The sequence below is a fragment of the Mauremys mutica genome, chromosome 10 (assembly GCF_020497125.1).
Source record: "Mauremys mutica isolate MM-2020 ecotype Southern chromosome 10, ASM2049712v1, whole genome shotgun sequence".
In the NCBI taxonomy this organism is placed as follows: Eukaryota; Metazoa; Chordata; order Testudines; family Geoemydidae; genus Mauremys; species Mauremys mutica.
Window position 1 is genome coordinate 79,678,417 of NC_059081.1, and position 21,019 is coordinate 79,699,435.

General features: G+C 43.4%; 1 protein-coding gene across 3 annotated transcripts in view; it reads right to left on the minus strand.

Annotated features, from left to right (window-relative positions):
* AGAP1 (ArfGAP with GTPase domain, ankyrin repeat and PH domain 1) overlaps positions 1 to 21,019 on the minus strand; it is a 645,107-nt gene that overhangs the window by 468,709 nt on the left and 155,379 nt on the right. Inside the window, exon 1 of one of the 3 annotated variants that reach the window (XM_045032565.1) lies at positions 18,625 to 20,239. The exons of the other annotated variants lie outside the window; for them this stretch is intronic. Coding sequence (XP_044888500.1) covers positions 18,625 to 19,606 — 982 coding nt within the window. The 5' untranslated portion in view covers positions 19,607 to 20,239. Of the gene's footprint in view, positions 1 to 18,624; positions 20,240 to 21,019 lie in introns of those variants that run through there. 3 annotated transcript variants of the gene reach the window in all.

Below are 21,019 nucleotides of genomic sequence, written 5' to 3' on the forward strand. Positions count from 1 at the left end.
GGATACCCCAGTAGGTATAAATAGTACCCAAGAAATGTCTCTATGGTAGACTTTCAGGAAAAGATTTAATGCGTCCAGATTTTCAATCCTTTTCCAGCCATGACATTCAACTATAACTTCCATGAGGAAACTGGGCTGCATAGGCCATTTTGAGCCATGTTTCTGATCTAAGGGAGGTAACGGGTGGGATCCCACGGGTGGGATCCCTCTCACTTCCACTCTGAACCAGTCACAGCTCCTCCTTGATATCCCTGCCCTGGCTCTGATAGCCTAGCACCAATTCTTGTTCTCTCTGTACCGGGAAGCATAATCCTTTTTATCTGGTTCCCACCCACTAGCTCTTGTGCTGCCAACTGGCTGTTGCAAGTCTTTGCAGGCCTGAACACAGTGCAGACTGCTCCCACTATCAATGGATGCAACCACAGATGAATGAAGCAAGAAAGGCAGAGCTTCAGCTCCATGTTGAATCTCAAGGCCAACTGAGGAAAGCTGTAGCAAAAGAAAGCCTTTATACTCAAGTGGCTTCTGGCAGAAAGACAAGGAAAAACTGGGAAACAGAGTCATGACATGATCACAAGCACTAGGCACCAAAATCTCCTATGCAGACTGACTCCCTGCTTTACTGACAAAAGGAATCTGCTGCCTTCACTGGCTGAAATATGTATATGTATATGTGCGCGCACTCTCACTCAATTTTTGTTTCTCAAAGTAGGTAAATTTTGTCCTCAGAAATTAAATGAAATGCATCTCATAACATGCAACACATCTTAATAATACACAAGTCACTTTTTTGATGACAGCTACTAAGACTTCCAATCTGAAGTGCTAATGCAGTAAGAAGCAATGTCTGCCCTTCCCTCTGTGGGTCCAGAGGGTATCCAATAACTGATAAAAGCAGACAAGAGTACATCCAAAGAATTTGGGTAAGGCAGTGCATGGGAACCACAGCACACAGCTCCCCAGATGTCTGGAGAGGCGCTATGTATATAAGGAGGAGAGAACTGGGGGAGATGATCTTCCACCATGGACCACTCGTTCCTTTCTGCCTTGCCCACACACACGCTGAGTGCAAGCAGTAGAGCTGTAGAAACTACTTTGCCTGCTAGACCAGAGCACAACTCTGGTGCTGTTCTGTGGCTTGCTCTGCCACCAGTTTCCCCAATATCCAACCTTGTAACTCAGGTGGAGGTTGGGTTTGTCTCTAAATTCATTCACTCCCCCGGTGACAGAGATTTCATATCTATAGTACCAGTTGCGGGTACTGCCTAGTCTTGGTTTGGCAATTCAGACATTATTTCATCAGTCTAGCATTGATTTGCTTGGTGACAATTAAATGGCAAAATTAGTGTCCATTTGTTACATCCACCAGAGCAAGTTAACTAGAACTTTAAAATATGGGTTGCTGAATACAGTCAAAATACTTCACTATAAAAAAAAGCCAGGACTATATGGAGAGGGGGCAAGTACTGCATAATAGCTAAAAATGAGTTACCTGATACACCCCCCGAACATATTTTTAGGGCCAAATGCAGGAAGTCTGTTGTCCCAGACCACCTATAATTTCCAAATGAGATCATAGGGGAAAAAACTTTATGCACTCAAACTGGATGAGTTATCCCATCAAACTGAAAATTTTAACTCCTTAAACATACAATTGTTTTCCCAGTGTCTTGAGCTCTTAAAAGTAATTATCCTTTTGGCTTGAACTTAGAGACCCTAAGTTCAGTGTCTAGCAGTGTCTACAGCTCCTGTGTCAATGCCAAGGATTTAAATATTGTAACATGTTTTTCAGACAAGCATTCTTTGGTTGTGTCAGGTTTACTGGTCTCCGAGGAGAAATGAAAGACTCGGTTACAGGCACTAAGTGGCTACAATGCAGTATAATTAGCCCTACATCTGAGGTGGGCTCTTTTTAAATGTTCCCTGCCCCCCCGCCACTTCCTTGCTTCAGGTTAACAACAGAACTGATGCAAGTGTGTTGGCAGCCAAATGTGTTAACAGGTTAGCAGAGAGCCAAAAATTCAAAAAGACCACACATGTATGTCTGCTACTGGATCATTACTTTAACTACCATTATGAACAACCAGATTTGAGGTATTTAAATACAGAAGAGGAAACAATTAGACATGGGAACACTATAGTAGGAGCATATTTAAGTTTGAGTGCACAATCAATCAACTACAACTAGCACTACTAGATTCTGCTTTCGGAATCCCCACCAACTCTATGTCCATCCATCTATAAGATATGAAAGAAGAAAAAAAAATGAAGGACCCAGAAGGGCCAAACTTTCAGCCTAGCCTTAGGCAGGTCTAAAGCAATTTTGAGCCCACAAAAGTGCAGGGACAATTAATGCTACTTAGACATCCAAAGACCTAACCAAACCTCCAAATCAGATGCTTTGACATTCAAGTGAGCTTTATTGTGCCCACAAATTGCAGACACAAAAGAGAAGGCTAGTGTTTTCAGTACCTGGCCCTTCCACTGTTATTTCAGGACACACATTCAGGTCCAGGTTGCTTTTGTATCTCCAGTTTTCTTTTGGATGAATACAGGCTATTTTAATTGTCATTGACACATTGTCTCCCCTCCCCTTTCTGCAGTCTCTCCCTCCTACCATGCTGTTCAGTGTCATTCTGTTTTGAAACACAAACACGGTAGGATGAACCAGTACTAAAACTGCTCCTTCAAGGAGACAAAAGGCTTAATAAATATCCCTTCCTTCACCTCACAGAATGGGGTGAAGCAAAGCAGCACAACTGGGGAAGCGAAAACAAGATGGTGAATAAAAATGACGCATCCTAAAGACCAGGACCGCTCTAACACTATAGGTAGCATCTACAAACCTGCAAAGCTAGGCAACAATGTAGTACAAACACCTGTCCCGTGTCTACGCCAGAGCCCCCATTGCTGATGGCACAAATATAATTGCACTGGTGCAGAACTTGTTTTCCTAATGTAGAGAAGGTCCCCCAAGAGGTCCTTAGGGGTCAAGATACTTTGTGTTAATGGAGGCTTTGAATCCCATTGTCTAACCTTTTATATGACAGAGGTACAGACAATCATGAAACAGAATTTAGCTTACAGAGATCATTGAATACAGTAATTAGTGGAAAAATAAAAGCTCTCTCCATCATCTTTATTTTAATGTTGACAGAAACTCAAGTAACTTCAGGTTCCCAAAGACTAAAACACACAACAAATTCCTGTTAATTTCTTTATGTTCATTCTCAGGTACAGCAACACACTACCAAGTAAGAAAAATAATATTATTCTCATCTAAGGTAATTTTTTGCACTTTTAGTAATTAAAAGCAAGATGATAGGATCAAGATTATTTCCATTAAGCAGCACTGATTTTCTTAAACTAAATGCATAAATCTGTAGCAATAAAAGATTTCAAAGTGTCATGCTTTTTAAGACACATAATAAAAAACACTGTATTTTGTATAATACTTAATACTTATGTGCAAGTTCAAACCAGACTAGTGTTGGCAATGTCAAATGAAACTACTGGCTGACGTGATAGCATTTAGTATTCACTTAATTTATTGTATGCATCATGGAGCACCAAAGGTTATTCCTCTCCACTAGCAATAGTTAGAATAACTACCCCAGTGCTATGCCTAGAGTGAACAAAAATACAAAGTTTCAAAGGGCAAAAAGTTAAAAAGGAAACCGCATTATTCTCCATGAAAAATAGTTAAGACATATTGTGCATTTTCTTCAGTAGCTTTAACAGGCCAGCCCCACAGTGCAATTGATTTCATAATCAGAAGCCTCCACTTTCTCAGAGATACCTAAAACCAGCCAGGTATAATATTAACCACATCTGGAATGCGCATTTAAATAGCCAAAATTCTACAGTTTTACAGTTGACTAGCTATCACTCCTTACTCTGAACAGAACAGGCATCCTTTCTAATAAGGGTATCAGCGTGGGTTGGAAAAGCCCATTAACTGCCAGATACCTTGGAACACTATTTACAAAATGCGTTCTTCAGAACAAGACTCATTTAACTTTATAATCCTCATCTGGCATCCAGCAAACAGTCCTAACTTATGCAACTATACATGGATATAAATAGTTGTAGTACTGTGCTATGTAGTTAACTCCTTCATACCAGAAGCCTGCAAAACTCAAATAGGTTCTCAGATGGGAGGATGCAGATGGAGAAGTCCTTTAAGAAATTTCATCACCACAGTGTTGGAAAAAACGATTTCCCTTAGCTAGGGGGATGAAATATGGATATTGCTGCAAAGTGAACTTTCAGTGAACTGAGTGCCAAGCCCAATTCCTGAAGGTGTAGGGATTCTAAGACAGGGATTCTCAGAACACATTTTTGGTGGCCTCAGACTGTAGCCACCAATTCTTGCTGGTGGCTTTTTCCTAATATACTTAATTAGCTTTAAGGAAAACAAATAAATATGCACATATACATGGCCAAATCATTGTAATTTATTTATTGCTAGCTAGTAAGTCCACTGTAAAAAGAGTTAACAAATATACAAAAATCACTATTCACAGCAGACTTACTCAGCCCTGCCAACAAGCCTGGGGACAAATTAAGCCCTAGATGGTAGGGTCCAGGGAGGCAGTGGGGGCCAGGGAATGGGGGTGAGGAGGGGAGATACAATGCGGGGCTGGAGCCCAAAGCCTTGTGACCAGAGCCTGCAGCCCCGTCACCCCAGGGCTGAAACCCAACGCCTGAACCCCACCACCCCTGGGAAGGTGGGAAACTCGCCGGCTGCCTGCTCCTCCAGCATTGTGCCCCAGGACAGGGGAAGCAGGGCCCAACCACTGCTGGTGGCCCCAGCAATCAACACTAAGGCAGTGCATCCAGGAGCAACAGGAAGGGGCTACTACTTTGCCCCCCCCCCATCACAGCCCAGGAGCTGTGGCTGCAAGAAAAGCCCCTGATGGCCACATTTGAGAAACTCAGTTCTAAGATGTCCTGGATGGAAGCTCCACTGGCTGGGTCTCACGGGCCAAAGAGCACATGGAAAACCTCTTCCACTTCACCAAGTAGGCCATCCAAGTCGAAGGTTTCCAACTCTTAAGTAGGATCTGTTGGACAGCCTCCAAACAATGCTCTTCCTCCTCATTCAGCCATGCAGCACCCATGCTGTAAGGTGTAGGAAACTGATCATCAGATTCAGGGTGCAGCTGCGGTCCTGCACAAGGTCATCAGCAAGGAGAGGAAACGCCATGGGAGGCTGGACTGACAGCAACGAGGTGCAAGAACTGGTCCAGAGTTCTTGCATGGCTCTGGAACAGTTCTTGGGAGGATCCCTTCAGAGTGTTATCCTCTTGCTGGGGTAAACCACTTGGCTTCACCATCTCCTCCATCCAAACCCTCTGAGCCTTCAGCACGCCTGCCGCACTCCGTGAGCTCCCCTCCATGAGCCCACTCGAACAGGACCGCTGGGGAAGACCTGCATGCTCAAAAGGGAGCAATGCAACCCCAACCTCCTTAGACTGGAGCGACTCTTAGCATTGTAAAAACAGAAGGGCTCATTGGATGACTGGAACAGCATAGATAATAGCAACTTACAGCATAGTCCAGGGGTTGGCAACCTTTCAGAAGTGCTGTGCCGAGTCTTCATTTATTCACTCTAATTTAAGGTTTTGTGTGCCAGTAATACGTTTTAACATTTTAGAAGGTCTCTTTCTAGAAGTCTATAATATATAACTAAACTATTGTTGTATGTAAAGTAAATAAGGTTTTTAAAATGTTTAAGAAGCTTCATTTAAAATTAAATTAAAATGCAGAGCCCCCCGGACCGGTGGACAGGACCTGGGCAGTCTGAGTGCCACTGAAAATCAGCTTGTGTGCTGCCTTCGGCACATGTGCCATAGGTTTCAGTTGACATTGCCAACACTAGTCTGGTTTGAACTTGCACATAAGTATTAAGTATTATTGTTATACAAAATACAGTGTTTTTTATTATGCGTCTTAAAAAGCATGACACTTTGACATCTTTTATTGCTACAGATTTATGCATTTAGTTTAAGAAAATCAGTGCTGCTTAATGGAAATAATCTTGATCCTATCATCTTGCTTTTAATTACTAAAAGTGCAAAAAATTACCTTAAATGAGAACAATATTATTTTTCTTACTTGGTAGTGTGTTGCTGTACCTGAGAATGAACATAAAGAAATTAACAGGAATTTGTTCTGTGGTTTAGTCTTTTTTAGTCCTTCTGGGTCTCTCCAGACCCCTTTGGCCCTAGTCCAGAAGCATGTGACCTGCTTCCAGCCCCATACACTATACCACACCTAATAGCCCCTGGTCCATCTTTGTTCTCTAGCTGGTCGCAGCCTGGTGGTTTCTTGCAGAGGGTGGTCTCAAGGGTCATCAATTGCTAGGTTACAAAACATCCTGGCCATTGTCTGGGTCCAGGTGGCAGTCAGACCTGGTCCTCTGGGTCTCTGCAACAGTAAAACCCCTTCCCACCACCTAATTGAACATGCAGCACTCACAAAATATTGAAAAAGTTTCCCACTTCGTCACAATTCAAGAACCAAAGGGCCCGAGAGTTTGGAAGTATGCTCCAACTGCTGAAGCTATCACAAGCACCAGCTCTGCGAACTCTTGAACAAGCAGTGAATACAGGACCAAAAGGCAGAGTAGATCCACCACAGCATGGTACGACAGTGTCAGACACCATCGGTGCCACCATTGCTCCAACCCTTACCAGACTCAATGGATACCAGGAACCGGAGTCAAAGATATGGGGTTTCTGCCCTCCCTAGCCTATACCAAGGGAAGCTTGCAGGGACCAGTCCGTACTCTTCTTATGGGAAGCAGAAGAGTGGCCCTGGGACCTGGATCACTCACAATCGGTCTTCTGAGACCTCTTCTCTGGTACCAACGACAGAGAACAGCACCTGTGCCTCTTTGGAGAGGTTCCTGCCTTGGAACAAGAGGCAGCAGCACTATCCAAGCCTGAAGGCCATCTGTGGCCCAAGGTAAACCTACGTAACAGGTCAGGCCGGAAGGCCTGTTCAAGCAGGTGCTCCTTGAGGCAAAGGTCCTGCACCACCTGAGTCCCCGTCTTGAATGATCTACAGATCGACTAGCACTCTTTAAGGCGGGCTTCGCCAAGGCAGGGCGAGCACTGCATGTGGGGGTCACTGTTGGGAATCGTCACTCCACATGAAGGGTAAGGGTTGAAACCCAGTGAGGGCATCACCAGGGAGCATGCTGTATACTCTAATTTACACAGTAAATTACACACACATACAGTATACTCTAATTTTTTAAAACTAATCCTAACTAACTAAAATGTACTCTTAACTACGGTCAGTAGGCTAGGCTAAAAGACTGAATGCGAGGTTATGAAAACAACCACAAAGAGCTCTGACTCCAGCTGATGGGCCAGTGAGAAGAAACTGAGGGGGGTTGGGATGGTGCCCCATCATACAGCCAGAGGAAGAGCTACATATAAGAGGTGTGAGCGCCGCCCCTCTACGGCTACTGCTAGGCAAAAGTCTCCATCTCCAGTGCACGGGGCGTGCACACCCCTACTTGGAATACATGTCTGCATCTACTCAAAGAAGAATCTCAAAAAATATCAGTGTAAGAACTTTGGGGAAATAGATGGCTCAGGGTACTCTTACTATACCCACTTAAACTCTACCTCAGTTGGCAGGAAACTAAATATATTACCAACTTATTCCACCTAGAGTCACTTAACAGCCAATGGATGGTGAAGTGTACACTTACCATATCACAAAACTACCATCACAAGATGAACAAACTGGTAGCCTAACTGAATGCTAACTGAATGGTTATGCGCCTCTCCAAGAGATTGTTTCTGTTGGGGTGATCTAATTTTGCAGCGTAGTGGGGAGGCTCATACTGTTGCCCATGAAGTACTATAATTTTTCAGAGAATGAACTGAAGATTTCAGCCTTTAGGGCTATCAATCCAGTACTCTTCATGAACACTGATTCCCCTTTAACAAAGCAAACCCTGCCTCTGTCCTCAGCCAGACATTTCCACAGCACAGCAGAAATATTAAAGTTATCAAGAGCAAAATCAGGGTGTTCTCCTGATCTAACAACCTTAATATGCATAATAATAGTGCAATTGCTGTTCTACCATCCTGTGTGTTCTTAGACTAGGATCAAACAGTTTGCTGTGGGGAACAGCAGCATGAAAAGCTAGAGGTGGTTTTAGAGCAGTAACACAATTTAGAGCACAGTAAATTCTTAGTTTTTTGACTTTTCATAAGACAAACAAAAATGACCATTAATGACTAAAAATTACAAAGCAAAAGAGGGATGGTTTCTCTGAATCCTAATTACAGGAAGTAAGGACAGCAACTCTTATAATTTGCTCTACTTGGCAAGACAAAGACCTGTGTGTAACATGTTTAATGAAACTCAAAGCTGCTCGATATAACTAGCAGAAAGCCACTGAACTATGAAAAGTGCTTAGATGAGAAATGGACAAAATAAAGATTGTACTATTCCAGGGGTAGGCAACCTATGGCACGTGTGCCAAAGGTAGCACGCGAGCTGATTTTCAGTGGCACTCACACGGCACCGGTCCGAGGGGCTCTGCATTTTAATTTAATTTTAAATGAAGCTTCTTAAACATTTTAAAAACCTTATTTACTTTACATACAATAGTTTAGTTATATATTATAGACTTATAGAAAGAGACCTTCTAAAAATGTTAAAACGTATTACTGGCACACGAAACCTTGAATTAGGATGAATAAATGAAAACTCCGCACACCACTTCTGAAAGGTTGCCGACCCCTGCACTATTCCTTTTATATTGGAAATACCTTGGCCAAGAATGTACTGAATGCCTTCCAAAACAAGGTAGACTTTCACTCCCTTTTTTCCCAAGCAAGTGACTCCTGAACAGCTAAATGAAGCAGAAGTGATGGATGCCAGGCTCTTTGATATCTGAATTTGAGGACTCTCCAGGTTACTGAACTATCAAAATTAAAGAACCCCTGAACAGTAAGCAGCACCAAACAATAGAGATGTCAGGGAAGCAGTTAAACAAGTCTCAGCTCACTCACTCTCACTTTACCATTGCCCAGTGCTTACAAATCAGAGAGAATATAGTTTCAGGTTATAAATAAACTGACATTTTAACAGAAAGAGGTAGTTACAAGTTATGTTTATTACAGCTGAAATAGTAAAGTTATTGACAATAGGTTGCTTACTTTATTTAACAACAGTCCACAACTTTTATTTTATTTTGTTCTAATCGCCCTTAGCATGGCAGAACAGGCTACTAGGCTCCAGCTAGTAAGTGTCAGGTATGTTTTTCAAGTCCTGTGCATAATAAAGTCAACTTGTCAAACATTCTACCCAGGCCTGAAGTTCCATTTTAACAGCTGAAATAGAGTTGACTCTAAACAGGTACAAGAGAGTTAATTCTCATGTTCTCTATTAACACAATGAAATATTTTCTGCATGGGATCTAGGGATTGAGATGGAAAAGCAATCTCCCTTGCCAACATATATAAAAATGTTTGTCAAGCCAGAAGATTCCAGAGTGAAGCAACTGCATAAGGAATACTAGGGGCACTGTCCCAGTTTCTCAATCAGTCATGTAATAACAATGTCCACATAAGTAGAACAGTTTTACTCAGAATAAACATCAGTAATTCTGAACCTTTTTCCTAAAATGGATTTATTTTCAGAGTCAAGGGGCATAGCTTTCTTCTCAAGTACCACACTTTTGTGGTCAGTAATGTTTACAGCAGAACAATCTGAAATTAGGGCTCATCATAGTACAGTGATGACCAAAACATCAGGCTCCTGGGACATGACTAATTTGGAGGATTGCCCCTAGTAGACAACTATGTGCATATGTACAGGGAAACAAATTCACTGAGTGTCAGTGTGCTTGGCACTCTACAAACCAGAGGAAGCAGCAGTCCTTTCCCCAAAGGCATACATACTATGTACCATAAGGAAAGACATTCTCAAATCAGAAGGAAGATTTTAATATATGGCTTCCTCCTGTCTTAATGACTAGAATAAGTGAAATAATTATCATCATGAGGATAGGTGGCCAAAACTAGCAGTAGCGTTACAAGAATCACCTCTTAAAATATATTTACCCAGAGGTTTCAAATTGTTAACAATTTGGGTGAACGACAGCTGTTGGGAAATATTTCTGGAAATCTGGACAGTATTAACGGGTTATTTCTCCAATTAATTGGACAAGCCCACCAACAAGTTCATATCCATGGAAATTTGAAGCGATCAGTGCATGAACAGCAAATCAGAAACACTGGAGTTGGTAGCAATCAGAACAGTGCTTTCTGCCCTCCACTTGTGATTCCTGGCATCTCAAATTCACTCCCGCTTCAATAAAGATTAGCATTTAAAACCTCATATAAGATAGCGATTTGCTTGAAATCTGTCATGGTACTGTACGTAGAAAGAGAAAGTTTAATTCATACATATCCAAAACTGGGAATCTGTCTCCCAAAGTGCCCCTAACCCTGAAATGGCGAATAAAAACATAAGACAGAATTACATAAGCTAGCGAATGCTAAGAAGCTTGCATATGGACTGCCAGTAACAAACAGCTAGATTCCTTTCAGCTCCAAAGGACTGCATTCTTAGTTTATTGCAGCTCCAGAGATAAAAGGCCACATCCATAAACTATTCTCTCCTAAACCAAAATGCCCTTCATTACTCTATGAAGGTAACTGAAGCTCTCAGATTTAAAATAGTAGGAGTCAGACTTTGTCTTAGAAACTACTACACAATTTTTTAACATATTGTACAAAAAATCTTCATTTGTAAAATCCAACTGTCATGGATATGGGATTTATGACGTGTGTCATCTAGTAATTATTATAAATATTTTACTATAACATTTTTCTGCACTATCTTAATGTTGATCCCAAATGAATTTTTACTATCAAAAGAATACAATCACGCTATATAAATGTTTCTTGGGCTTAGATTTTCTCCAGATACACGCTATGTAACTGAGGGAAAACCAAGTCTTTAGAGTCTCCTTCCAAGTTATAATTATGTTCATTGTTTTGGTAATTACAATAACTCTACATCAAGGTAACTTTATATGAACTAATGATAGTCCTTAAAAAGCATCCTCAACAACTGCAAATTACAGAAAATTTAAGAAGTTATAATCAAGTGCACTGTCCCTTTTTTTAAGTATCAAACTCACCCTCATACTGGTCATCAGGTGCAACGGTATACCTATTACTTTTCTCACCAGGATGCTCATGTGTAACTGTAAAGAATTCAATTATTTTCTTACAAAACTTAAATGTGCTTTCATAGCTCATGGGCCTCATTTTTAAAGGTGGAATACCTACAGCTCCTGTTGAATTTAAATGTGTTATGGTGTTAAGCAATCTATGAAAAATTAAGCCCTGTATGCATTCTTCCCATGATCATGCTATTTTATTAACAACTACACAAAGTTCCAATAAAATAATGAAAATCTCCTGCATACAAATTAATATACTGTGCCAGATTACTAGGTTTGATAAGAAATGAAGGAAGTGACACTTTTGAAAGCCATGGTGCATACCATGTGTTATCACAGTAACATTAACCTTGCTGGATAGTTTGCTACAAGAAACTTTTGGAGTTTTGTACACACTGTGGAATTATTTGACAACCAACATTGTAATTGTACGTGTTTGAGATATGCAAACAAAGTCCAGCTAATACTTGATTTTTAAAGTTCCTTCAAGTTAACTTTGTGTTCCTAAGACAGAATAGATATCTGCTTTTCAAGTTAGATTTTTAATGGCATTTCTTTTGCTCACATACAAAAATGTCCACTCTGGATTCTTTTGGCATACAAACCTCCCTCTACCATAGGTTTACTGGAGTTGCCTAGAGAAAATCCTAACAGTATTGTAAAGAGCAAAACTGATATATTTGTAATCTTTGATAATGCTCCTTTTTATATTTGACCCACATCAGGAATGAAACAAGTCCACAGTGCACCAGCAGTTAATTTGCACTCCCTACAAAACACTTATTTGGAAACATGATAGTAGGAACACAACTGAAGAATAATGTTCCAGTGTAAACAACTGTTTCATGTTAACTTCTAAACACTGCATTTGGCATTAATGGTATGAAAACTTTAATACTGAATTTCTCAAGTACCGTTATCTATAAAATTGGGACTGCTAACAGGTTACATAAAACTAAGATCAGAGTACGTTTTGGTCTCAATGAATGTGAAATGTCAGTTAACTGTAGCAATTAAATGATTTTCAACAACACAAGCTGAAGGGGGAAAGGGTGAACCAACAGTTGTCAGTAATGGGTCACTTTTCTAGTGTCAGACTAAGTTCTTTTAGAAACTGCAATAGCCTGCACCACACAGGTTTTAAGTTCTCTATTAGCAGTAACCTTCAAACACTTTAGAGCTCTATTGTCTTGCCTTAGGAAGTGACCAGAGTTGCTCAAGTATATTTCTGAAAACCAATGCCCTGCAATGGACTTTCAGACCTGCTACATAGCTTGGACCCATGCTGCCGAGCTCTAAACAACAAAAACATACCACCATTACCTGGTGCAACCTGAGCTCATCAAAGATCAGTGCAAGATTTGGGGGGGGGGGGAAGAGGGGAGGGAAGATGGTGTTTTTATGCTCTAGACCTTGGGTAGCTAATGGTCTAATCATCTAGCTCAGTGGTTCTCAACCAGGGGCACACAGAGGTCTTCCTGGGGGTACATCAACTCATCTAGGGACTTGCCTAGTTTTACAACAGGCTCCATAAAAAGCACTAGTGAAGTCAGCAGAAACTAAAATTTCATACAATGACTTGTTTATACTGCTTTATATAACTATACACTGAAATGAAAGGACAACATTTATATTCCAATTGTTTATTTTATATTTACCGTATATGGTAAAAATTAGAAAGTAAGCAATTTTTTCAGTAATGGTGTGCTGTGACGATTTTGTATTTTTATGTCTGATTTTGTAAGCAAGTAGTTTTTAAATGAGGTGAAACTTGGGGTACGCAAGACAAATGAGACTCCTGAAAGGGGTACAGTGGTCTGGAAAAACTGAGAGCAACTGATCTAGATAAGCTTCATAATTCTCTTGATCTGCCAAATATTACAACTGACATGTACATAAGCCAAGAAAATGCCAGATTTCAGGCAAAAGGTGTACTCATTTAGCCAACAGTGCTTGGCATGAGGGGGACAGAAGAGGGGAAAGCATGCCAATAACCGAACATGCAGAATTATCTATCAGTTGTATTACTGTAGCATTCAGTGTTCAGTCAAGACTGCGGCCCTGAGCAGGAAGTTACACAGCTCATAATACCATTCATTCAGTCAAGTTAATACAGAGCAACCTTAGAAATTAAAATGTGATTTTTGTCTAAACAGAAAATGTGAAAGCCACCACTGCTGGCATCTGGTGTATACTTGAATAGTGCACAAACATTAATCTTCCCCTTTCTCTCTAATGCAGCCAGTGACCTTAATACCAGTTCAGTTTTTAATCATCTGGCTGTATCAGTACAGCTGGCATCCACTCTGCCTGACACAGAACCGCCCCAATAAATAAAAATAAAACCTCTTAACCAATCCATGACCATGCCTAAGATGATTAGAATCCCTTTATCACTTGGATTTTATTTTATCATGACAATGTCTGGACAAAGCCCACTCTCTAATTCAAACACACAGCTAATCCTTACTGACTAGAAAATTACTATGGAAATAATATTTTCTATCCATTATGTTTTAGACCCTAATTTAAACTACTGAGATGTAAGCATCCCTAGCTCAAAGTGAGGGTCATTGAACATAAGCTTCTTGGAAAGAAGGGGATTTCTGGGTCAGAGCACAAAAGCAAAAAATTAATGGTGTAAACTATGGAGTCCTATGAAATTCCCCTAGGTCTCTGACCTAGAGAAGAATTTCAGGTAAGAGCTTGTAAGGATAATTAGATCTCAATATCTCATTGTGATTTGTTTTATCAACAGCTCCAGTACAAAATCTCTAAGGCCCCAGACTCCTGCCTTCTTGGTTCCTTCCTCAACCCTTGAGTGGTTTTGCATTAGAACACACAAATACATGATTTTTTCTAAAAAATTATCAAAAAATAAGATACATATAAAACAAAAACCATGAGTGAGCTAATGACTAGCTCAATATGCAAAGCAGAGCATCACAAAATGTAGGGCGCACACATACCTCCTGAAGGCAGATGCAAACAACTGTCTAAGTGGCAAAAAGGCCTCGTTTTTTTTTAAAGTCAAGTCTTTGGGCATTTTTTTCCCCAAAAGCACTGATGTGATTTATGAGCCTACGTCTTAACTTTCAATGGGACTTAGGTGCTTTTGAAAATTGCATGCTTTAGCTCAATGCCTAAACAACAGCTGAGGTGAGAACCGCACCATCCACTTTAAGGGTGTAACTCTGATGCTGGTGATACTTTGACCGCCAACATTAACTAATTCAGGTTCTTCAAAGCATGTTCGAAAGAAGGGAAAGTATCAAATCATGCATTTCCCAAAGCTGGTGGGGAGGGGGAAAAGGGAAAGGCAAAGAAATGGCCAGGAATGGGTATGGAACCTTCACCAGCACATGGTGGGATCGCAGGGAGCACAATTGACTTAGTTTTCCTGAAGGACCCGCCAGTTTTTAAAGTTGGGAGAACACTGATGTAAAGTATCATTACTTAACCTTGGAAAGTAATTTTGCTTTAAAGTATTTTTCTATCCTTCTATTGCTTCAAAAAGTTTAGAAAATTGAGGTTGCCAGCCAAACACATACTACCTAGAGACAAGCAGCCAATTTTAAAACAAAAGCCACACAAATAAAACGTTCAGTAAACACTGAATGATAGGTACCAATTTCCTTTCCCTTATACAGTAACTCCTCACTTAAAGTCATCCCGGTTAACATTGTTTCATTGCTGATCAATTAGGGAACATGCTTGTTTAAAGATGTGCAATGCTCCCTTCTAACGTCGTTTAGCAGCCACCTTTGTCCACTGCTTGCAGGAAGAGCAGCCCATTGCAGCTAGCTGGTGGGGGCTTGGAACCAGGGTGGACCGGCAGCCCCTCTATCAGCTCCCCACTCCCCTAAGTTCCCTGTGCTGCAGCCACCCAGCAGGCTAGCAATCAGCAGTTCAGCTGTCCTTCCCCCCACTACCATGTGCTGCTCCTGCCCTCTGCCCTGGAGCTGCTTCCAGAGACTCCGGCTTGCTGTGCAGGGGGCGAGGGGGCTAATGTCAGGGTGTCCCCCTCCCCCCTTCTCCTGCACCCTGCTTACCCCATCTCCACACAGAGCAGAGAGGGGACACGGACAGAGAGACACAGAGCTTGGGGCAGCAGCTGCTGTCTCAACTTCCTGATCCACTTAAAAAGACAACGCACTTAAGAGTGCATCAGCTTACTTAAAGGGGCAGTGTGCATTTCTCTCTCTCTCTCCCCTACACACAAGGTGTGGCTGTCTGTCTCTGTCTGCTATGCTGTCTCTTCTCCCTCGTGTTCGTGCTGCCTTCTGTGAGAGGCTACATTAACAACAATATGTTAACCCTTGAGGGCTCAGACAAGTGCTAATTCATCATTTAGCAGCAAGGCATTCCCTGGGAAATATCCCTCCCTCTTCCACCCTCTAACTTCACCACCTCAGTCAAGCTTCACAATCATCATAGCTGTTTGCTTAAAACCTATACTGTGCGTATATAGATATAATATATAGTTTTTTGTCTGGTGAAAAAAAATGTCCCTGGAACTTAACCCCTCCTACTTACATTAATTCTTATGGGGAAATTGGATTTGCTTCACACCGTTTCGCTTAAAGTCGCATTTTCCAGGACCATAACTACAACGTTAAGCAAGGAGTTACTGTACTGGCGTGGAAGCCATCTATTTTCTTACTCATATACATGCCTTAGACCAGTGGCTCTCAAACTTTTGTGCTGGTGACCCCTTTCACATAGCAAGCCTCTCTGCAGTGCGACCCCGCCTTATAAATTAAAACACTTTTAAATATATTTAACACCATTTATAAATGCTGGAGGCAAAGCAGGGTTTGGGGTGGAGTTGACAGGTCATGGCCCCCCATGTAATAACCATACGACCCCCACGACCCCCAGTTTAAGAATCCCTGCCTTAGACACACCTTGTTTTGGTTCAGCACTTTGTCTTAACATATACAAAATATGAACTAAAAAAAAAAATCTATGCACGTCTACCAAAATTAGAAATACCAACCCTGCAAAATAAGATTCATAGAAAGCTGAATTAGATGATACTGAAGCTGCTTTAATAACTTAAGTTCTCTCTACAAAAAAGAAAATGAGATGGAAACACTCCTTCCTGTATACATTGCTCCTTGTGATGTTTGTTGCTGGTCATTACTTCAACCTCTGATTCCCATAACACTAATTAAAATATCATTGGTGTCTACTAAAAACCGAAGGCAGCAAAACGTAAAGGTTACATTAAGGGTCAGAGTTGAACTGTCAGGAGTCAAAGCCTGCAGAGTTAACGACTGCCACTCCATTCTTATCTTGCCACCGTCTATTTATATACTGGAACTTATTTGACATGTCAGCTCCAAAGCCCTAGCAGCACGCAAAAACAAAGAGGGTGAATAAAGGACAAAATTAGTTAAATCTGAATTTCTTGGCATTATACCAAGAAGCATCAGCCCAAAACTGAAGACTAAATTCAAAATGTGTTTTTTGGAAAGAAGTACATTGCTGGTAGTAACAACAACAAAGAGAAAAAACCACCAACAAAAAAACAACAGCATGGAAACCAAATACACTTTTCTGGAGGAGGAGGATGGAGTTACAGTTGGAGGCAAAACAAAATAAAGATTGTTCCTGAATTTAAAAATAACACACACCCACCCACCCTCCAGAGCTGAAAACACAAAAATGGGACTTACACAATAAACAGTGCATGACATTTAACTCTATTTACACATATATAGTACAGTAAAACAAACTTTTAAAGCAGGGTAAGAATTAGCCCATATTAAGGGTTGCGATTAGTTTAAAATTTTTCACTGACAAGCATTACGGTATTTGCATTTGGAAAAAAATGTCACTGGAAATATTTTTTGCTTAACCAACACTGAACATACCTCTTTATAAGATGGATGAAAGGGTCCCTTTCACCTTATATATTTACCCCCAATGTAAGAATGTTGTACTTTCCATATATATATATATATATATATATATATATATATATATATATACACACACACACACACACACACACACACACTTTAAGCATTTTGGCATGAAACGAATACCAAAAGCTGTGTGAAATAAATTAATTTCTTTGTTGTGGTTACTTCAACTTTACAGAGGTCAGACCACAAGTTAGGGTAGCGTTTGCCGCAATCCCACATGGACATATTTAATATTTTATTGATGTAGTGTTGTTATGCATGAAGTTATTAGTTGCCTACATTACAACTTTGCTATAATGATGTCTACAACCTAAAGAATGCAGCCTTTATTTCCACCTGTACAGTTGGGTCACTGGATCTGCAACACTTCTCTAAGGATGAAAAGTTATAGTTACTTCTTCAAAATAAACCACCACCTGTACACACACTGAAAACATTTTCTATTGCACATGCAAAGAAAAAGCTAAAAACCTTTGTGTCAGTGGAGGTACTTCAGTTGTAAGCTATTATTTTCTTCATCTCTTTGGAGTATTTTTAGTCTAGATGCTGATATAATTAATGCCATATTAAATCTATGATTACCTATTAAAGTTCCAGAAAATAGCACTATTGGGAAGTAGAAAAATATGATTTTTTAAACTAATGCTGCATAACTTGAATTCAGGTTGATTTTTAACGTTTTTCTTTTTGAGTAGACAACTCATTCCAGGCCAGATTTAAAAAGACGGCCTTACAAACTGCTTTCAGTGTGGGGAATCTGTCCCAATTATTCTTACTTTCCATGAACTTAATTTGAAAAGGTAGTTTACTTTTGTATTCCAAAAAGATCAATAGCATTGAGTCACAGAAGTTCGCCATTATTTTCTAGGTAAGTTTATAATACTTAACTACTGCAAGCTCTAATTTATATGGAATGTGTAAAAGGAATATGTCACATTGCTGATATCGTATGGCTTTTTAGCTTCAGCAGCCATCTATGGACAAACACAGATACTTTGCCTGCCCTCACTATCAAACTGTTAAAATAGACGTACCAATATTGGAAGTATTCTAGAATAGACTTAAACACGGTTTCTCTACTATGCCAAATGGTAAAAAGGATTCTAAACCGCAGTACAGCACGGAGTGACCTAGTAACCTATTTAAAAAAGCAACACAGGCGTTCTTTATCCCCCCTATATAATGAACGAGCTGCACTTGGGTCACATTCAACTATCCTGGCAGTGAACAAAGCTACAGGCAGGTGTCTCCTCACTCCTTATGCAAGCTGCCTTCAGCATAAGCGGGTCCCTCTTGCACCTGGGTAGAAGGTGGCGGGCAGCGCTTAATAGACGCCCTACAAGTGCAAGTGAGGACAAGGCTAAGAGAAGCAGCAGCAGCCGCGGTGACGGTCTCCTCAGAGGGCTGCTGCTAGTCACCCTGCGAGGCCCACCCGCCAGCACCCCCGCCAGACAAGAAGGGCACCTTTGTGGGGCGAGCCGTTGATGCTCTCGCTGCTGGACTGCGCATCCGCGGGGGCTCTCCGGAGGCTGCTGAAGTAGCCCCTGGGCCTGGGGGAGCGGCCGCCGGGGCTGCCGAAGGGGGTGGAGGTGCCGCCCCTGCGGGTGAAGATGCCGCTGAAGAAGCGAAGCAGCCTGTGCTCGTGGGAGGCGGCGCTGCCCCGGCCCAGGCGCTCGGAGAGCCGCTGCAGATCGCTGTTATCCAGGGTCCGGTTCTTGCCTTTGCCGCGCTCCCAGCGCTCCAGCGGCTCCGCCTTGCTCAGGACCTCGCCCACGTCCAGCGTGTTGCGCTTCTCGGCGCCGGGCGCCGGCGGCTCGGCCCCGGCGGCCGCGGGCCCGGGCGGCGCGGCCAGGCAGCCCGAGCTGCTGTGGCGCTTGTCCCGGCAGAGGGCCCGCGCCAGCTCCCCGCCGCCCCAGTGCCGGAAGCTGCAGCTCCGCCGCAGCCCCGGTTCAGCCTCCGCCGGGCGCGCCGCGGGCCCGTCCTCCGGGGGCGCCCCGGGACCCGCGCCCGGCCCCGGCCCCGGCGGGGGGCTGCTCCCGTTCCCCGCCGGCCCCGGCCACCTGCGGGCCAGCTCGGGCGGGAAGCGGCGCCCCGCGCGCCTGGCCACCTGCAGCCGGCCCAGCTCCAGCTGCCCGGTGCTCAGCGTCCGGAAGGGGCGGAAGCCGCCGGGACTGGGCGGCAGCTCCTCGCCCTCCTCCTCGGCCTCCTCCAGCAAGAGCCCCGCGCGAGTCAGGCTGGCGGAGCCCGGCGGGGCCCCTGCCCGCCGCCGGGGGCGAGGCGGCTCCAGGCCGGGGCCGGGGCCGGGCGCGCTGCCCTCGGCTGCCAGCAGCTCCTTCTTCACCATGGTCACCGAGATGCGGTAGACGGTTTTCCGCTGCGGGGTCCCCCGCTGCATCCTCTCGGGGGAGGCGGCGGAGGGCGGCTCGCTGCTGTCCAGGAGGTACATGGCTCCCGCCCCGCTCCGCCCGTCAGGCAGCCGCCGCCAGCCGAGCCATGCCCGGGCCGCCCCGACGAGCGCTCCCTCCGCGGCACAGCCACAGAGACCGCGGCGACGCCAACCAATCCCGCCTCGGGCGGCCCCAAAGCGGAGTCACTTCGCTGGGCGCAGGGGCGGGCAGGCAGGATTCACATCGCCAGCCCTACCCGCCGACCCACGCCGCTTCTCGGCACCGCTACACCGGTCTCTCCGCGACGTCCATCTAGGCGATCTCCAGCGCTCTCAGCCGCCCCTGAAATAACCCGCACCGCCGCTTAAAATCCAGCTAGTAACTGCACGCATCCTCCCGCAGATCCCGAAATGCATCGCTCAGGAGAAGCGGGCTCTGGGATCCATCGGATTAGAGCCGAAGCCGCCTGCAATTTCATTGTTTACAGTGGATTGCACGTTGGCACATTTTGTGTCCTTTTTGCTGAGCAAATCCGCTGATCTTCCCTCTCCTCCGCGCTCCGAACGGAAAATCGCGCAGAATTATCCCCGCAATCAGCTGCCCCGAATGGAGGAGAGGGAGATGTTTAAAACGAAAACGCCCGCTGCCGCCAATTGCAGCGGGTCAGAGTAACCCGACCCCCAGACAAACATCCCCTCCAACCGCAATCAGCGCACCGCCGAGTCCCCCAGCATCAGGAAACAGCAGATAGTCCACACACTGTTCGGAGAGCTCAGCCTCAAGCAGCGGCGGCAGGATTGAAACGCTGGACTGGATTACTGCTCTTCTGTGGAATGATTAGGCTAAACCCAAACACGCCCATTGCACAGCAGCAAGAGCTTCTTCTTTCCACGTTTAAAAAAGAACAAAACAAGAGAAAGAAAACATTATTCCTCTTGTCCCTGCCAGATCACTGCTTCCAAAGTGAAGTCACTCATCTAATGGCCCTACAGAAATCTCAGACCACCTCCAATCATTCCTCATCCACTTGTTGATATCAATATGTTCAGGGATTTAAAAATACATGGAACCCACCCTGGCATATGCAGCTTTTCACCTGTTGGTCTCCAGTCATTTCCCAAAGACAGCTGATTGGTGGGTAAAGCAAGTTGAGTTTGTCACATACTCTCAGTGAACTATCAAGGGCACTAATTGGCATTGAGGCTAGTCAGTCTCTTAGAAGCCAAAAAATGGAAAGGATATCCAGAATGAGCTATATTCTCATCCCTGTAGATGCCACCAGGTCAGGGATGAAACTCATTGGCAGGTCAAAAACTGTGGGAGAGCTTCAAGTGCTTCTACTCATGACCTATCTGGTGTGGTGCATAGATAGTGAATTCATTTTCCAGTGCTGTTAAATCTGGCACCATTCACAAGCAACACACATTTGGGGAGGGGGGGGGGGGAAAACAGAGTAAACTAGAGAAACTAAG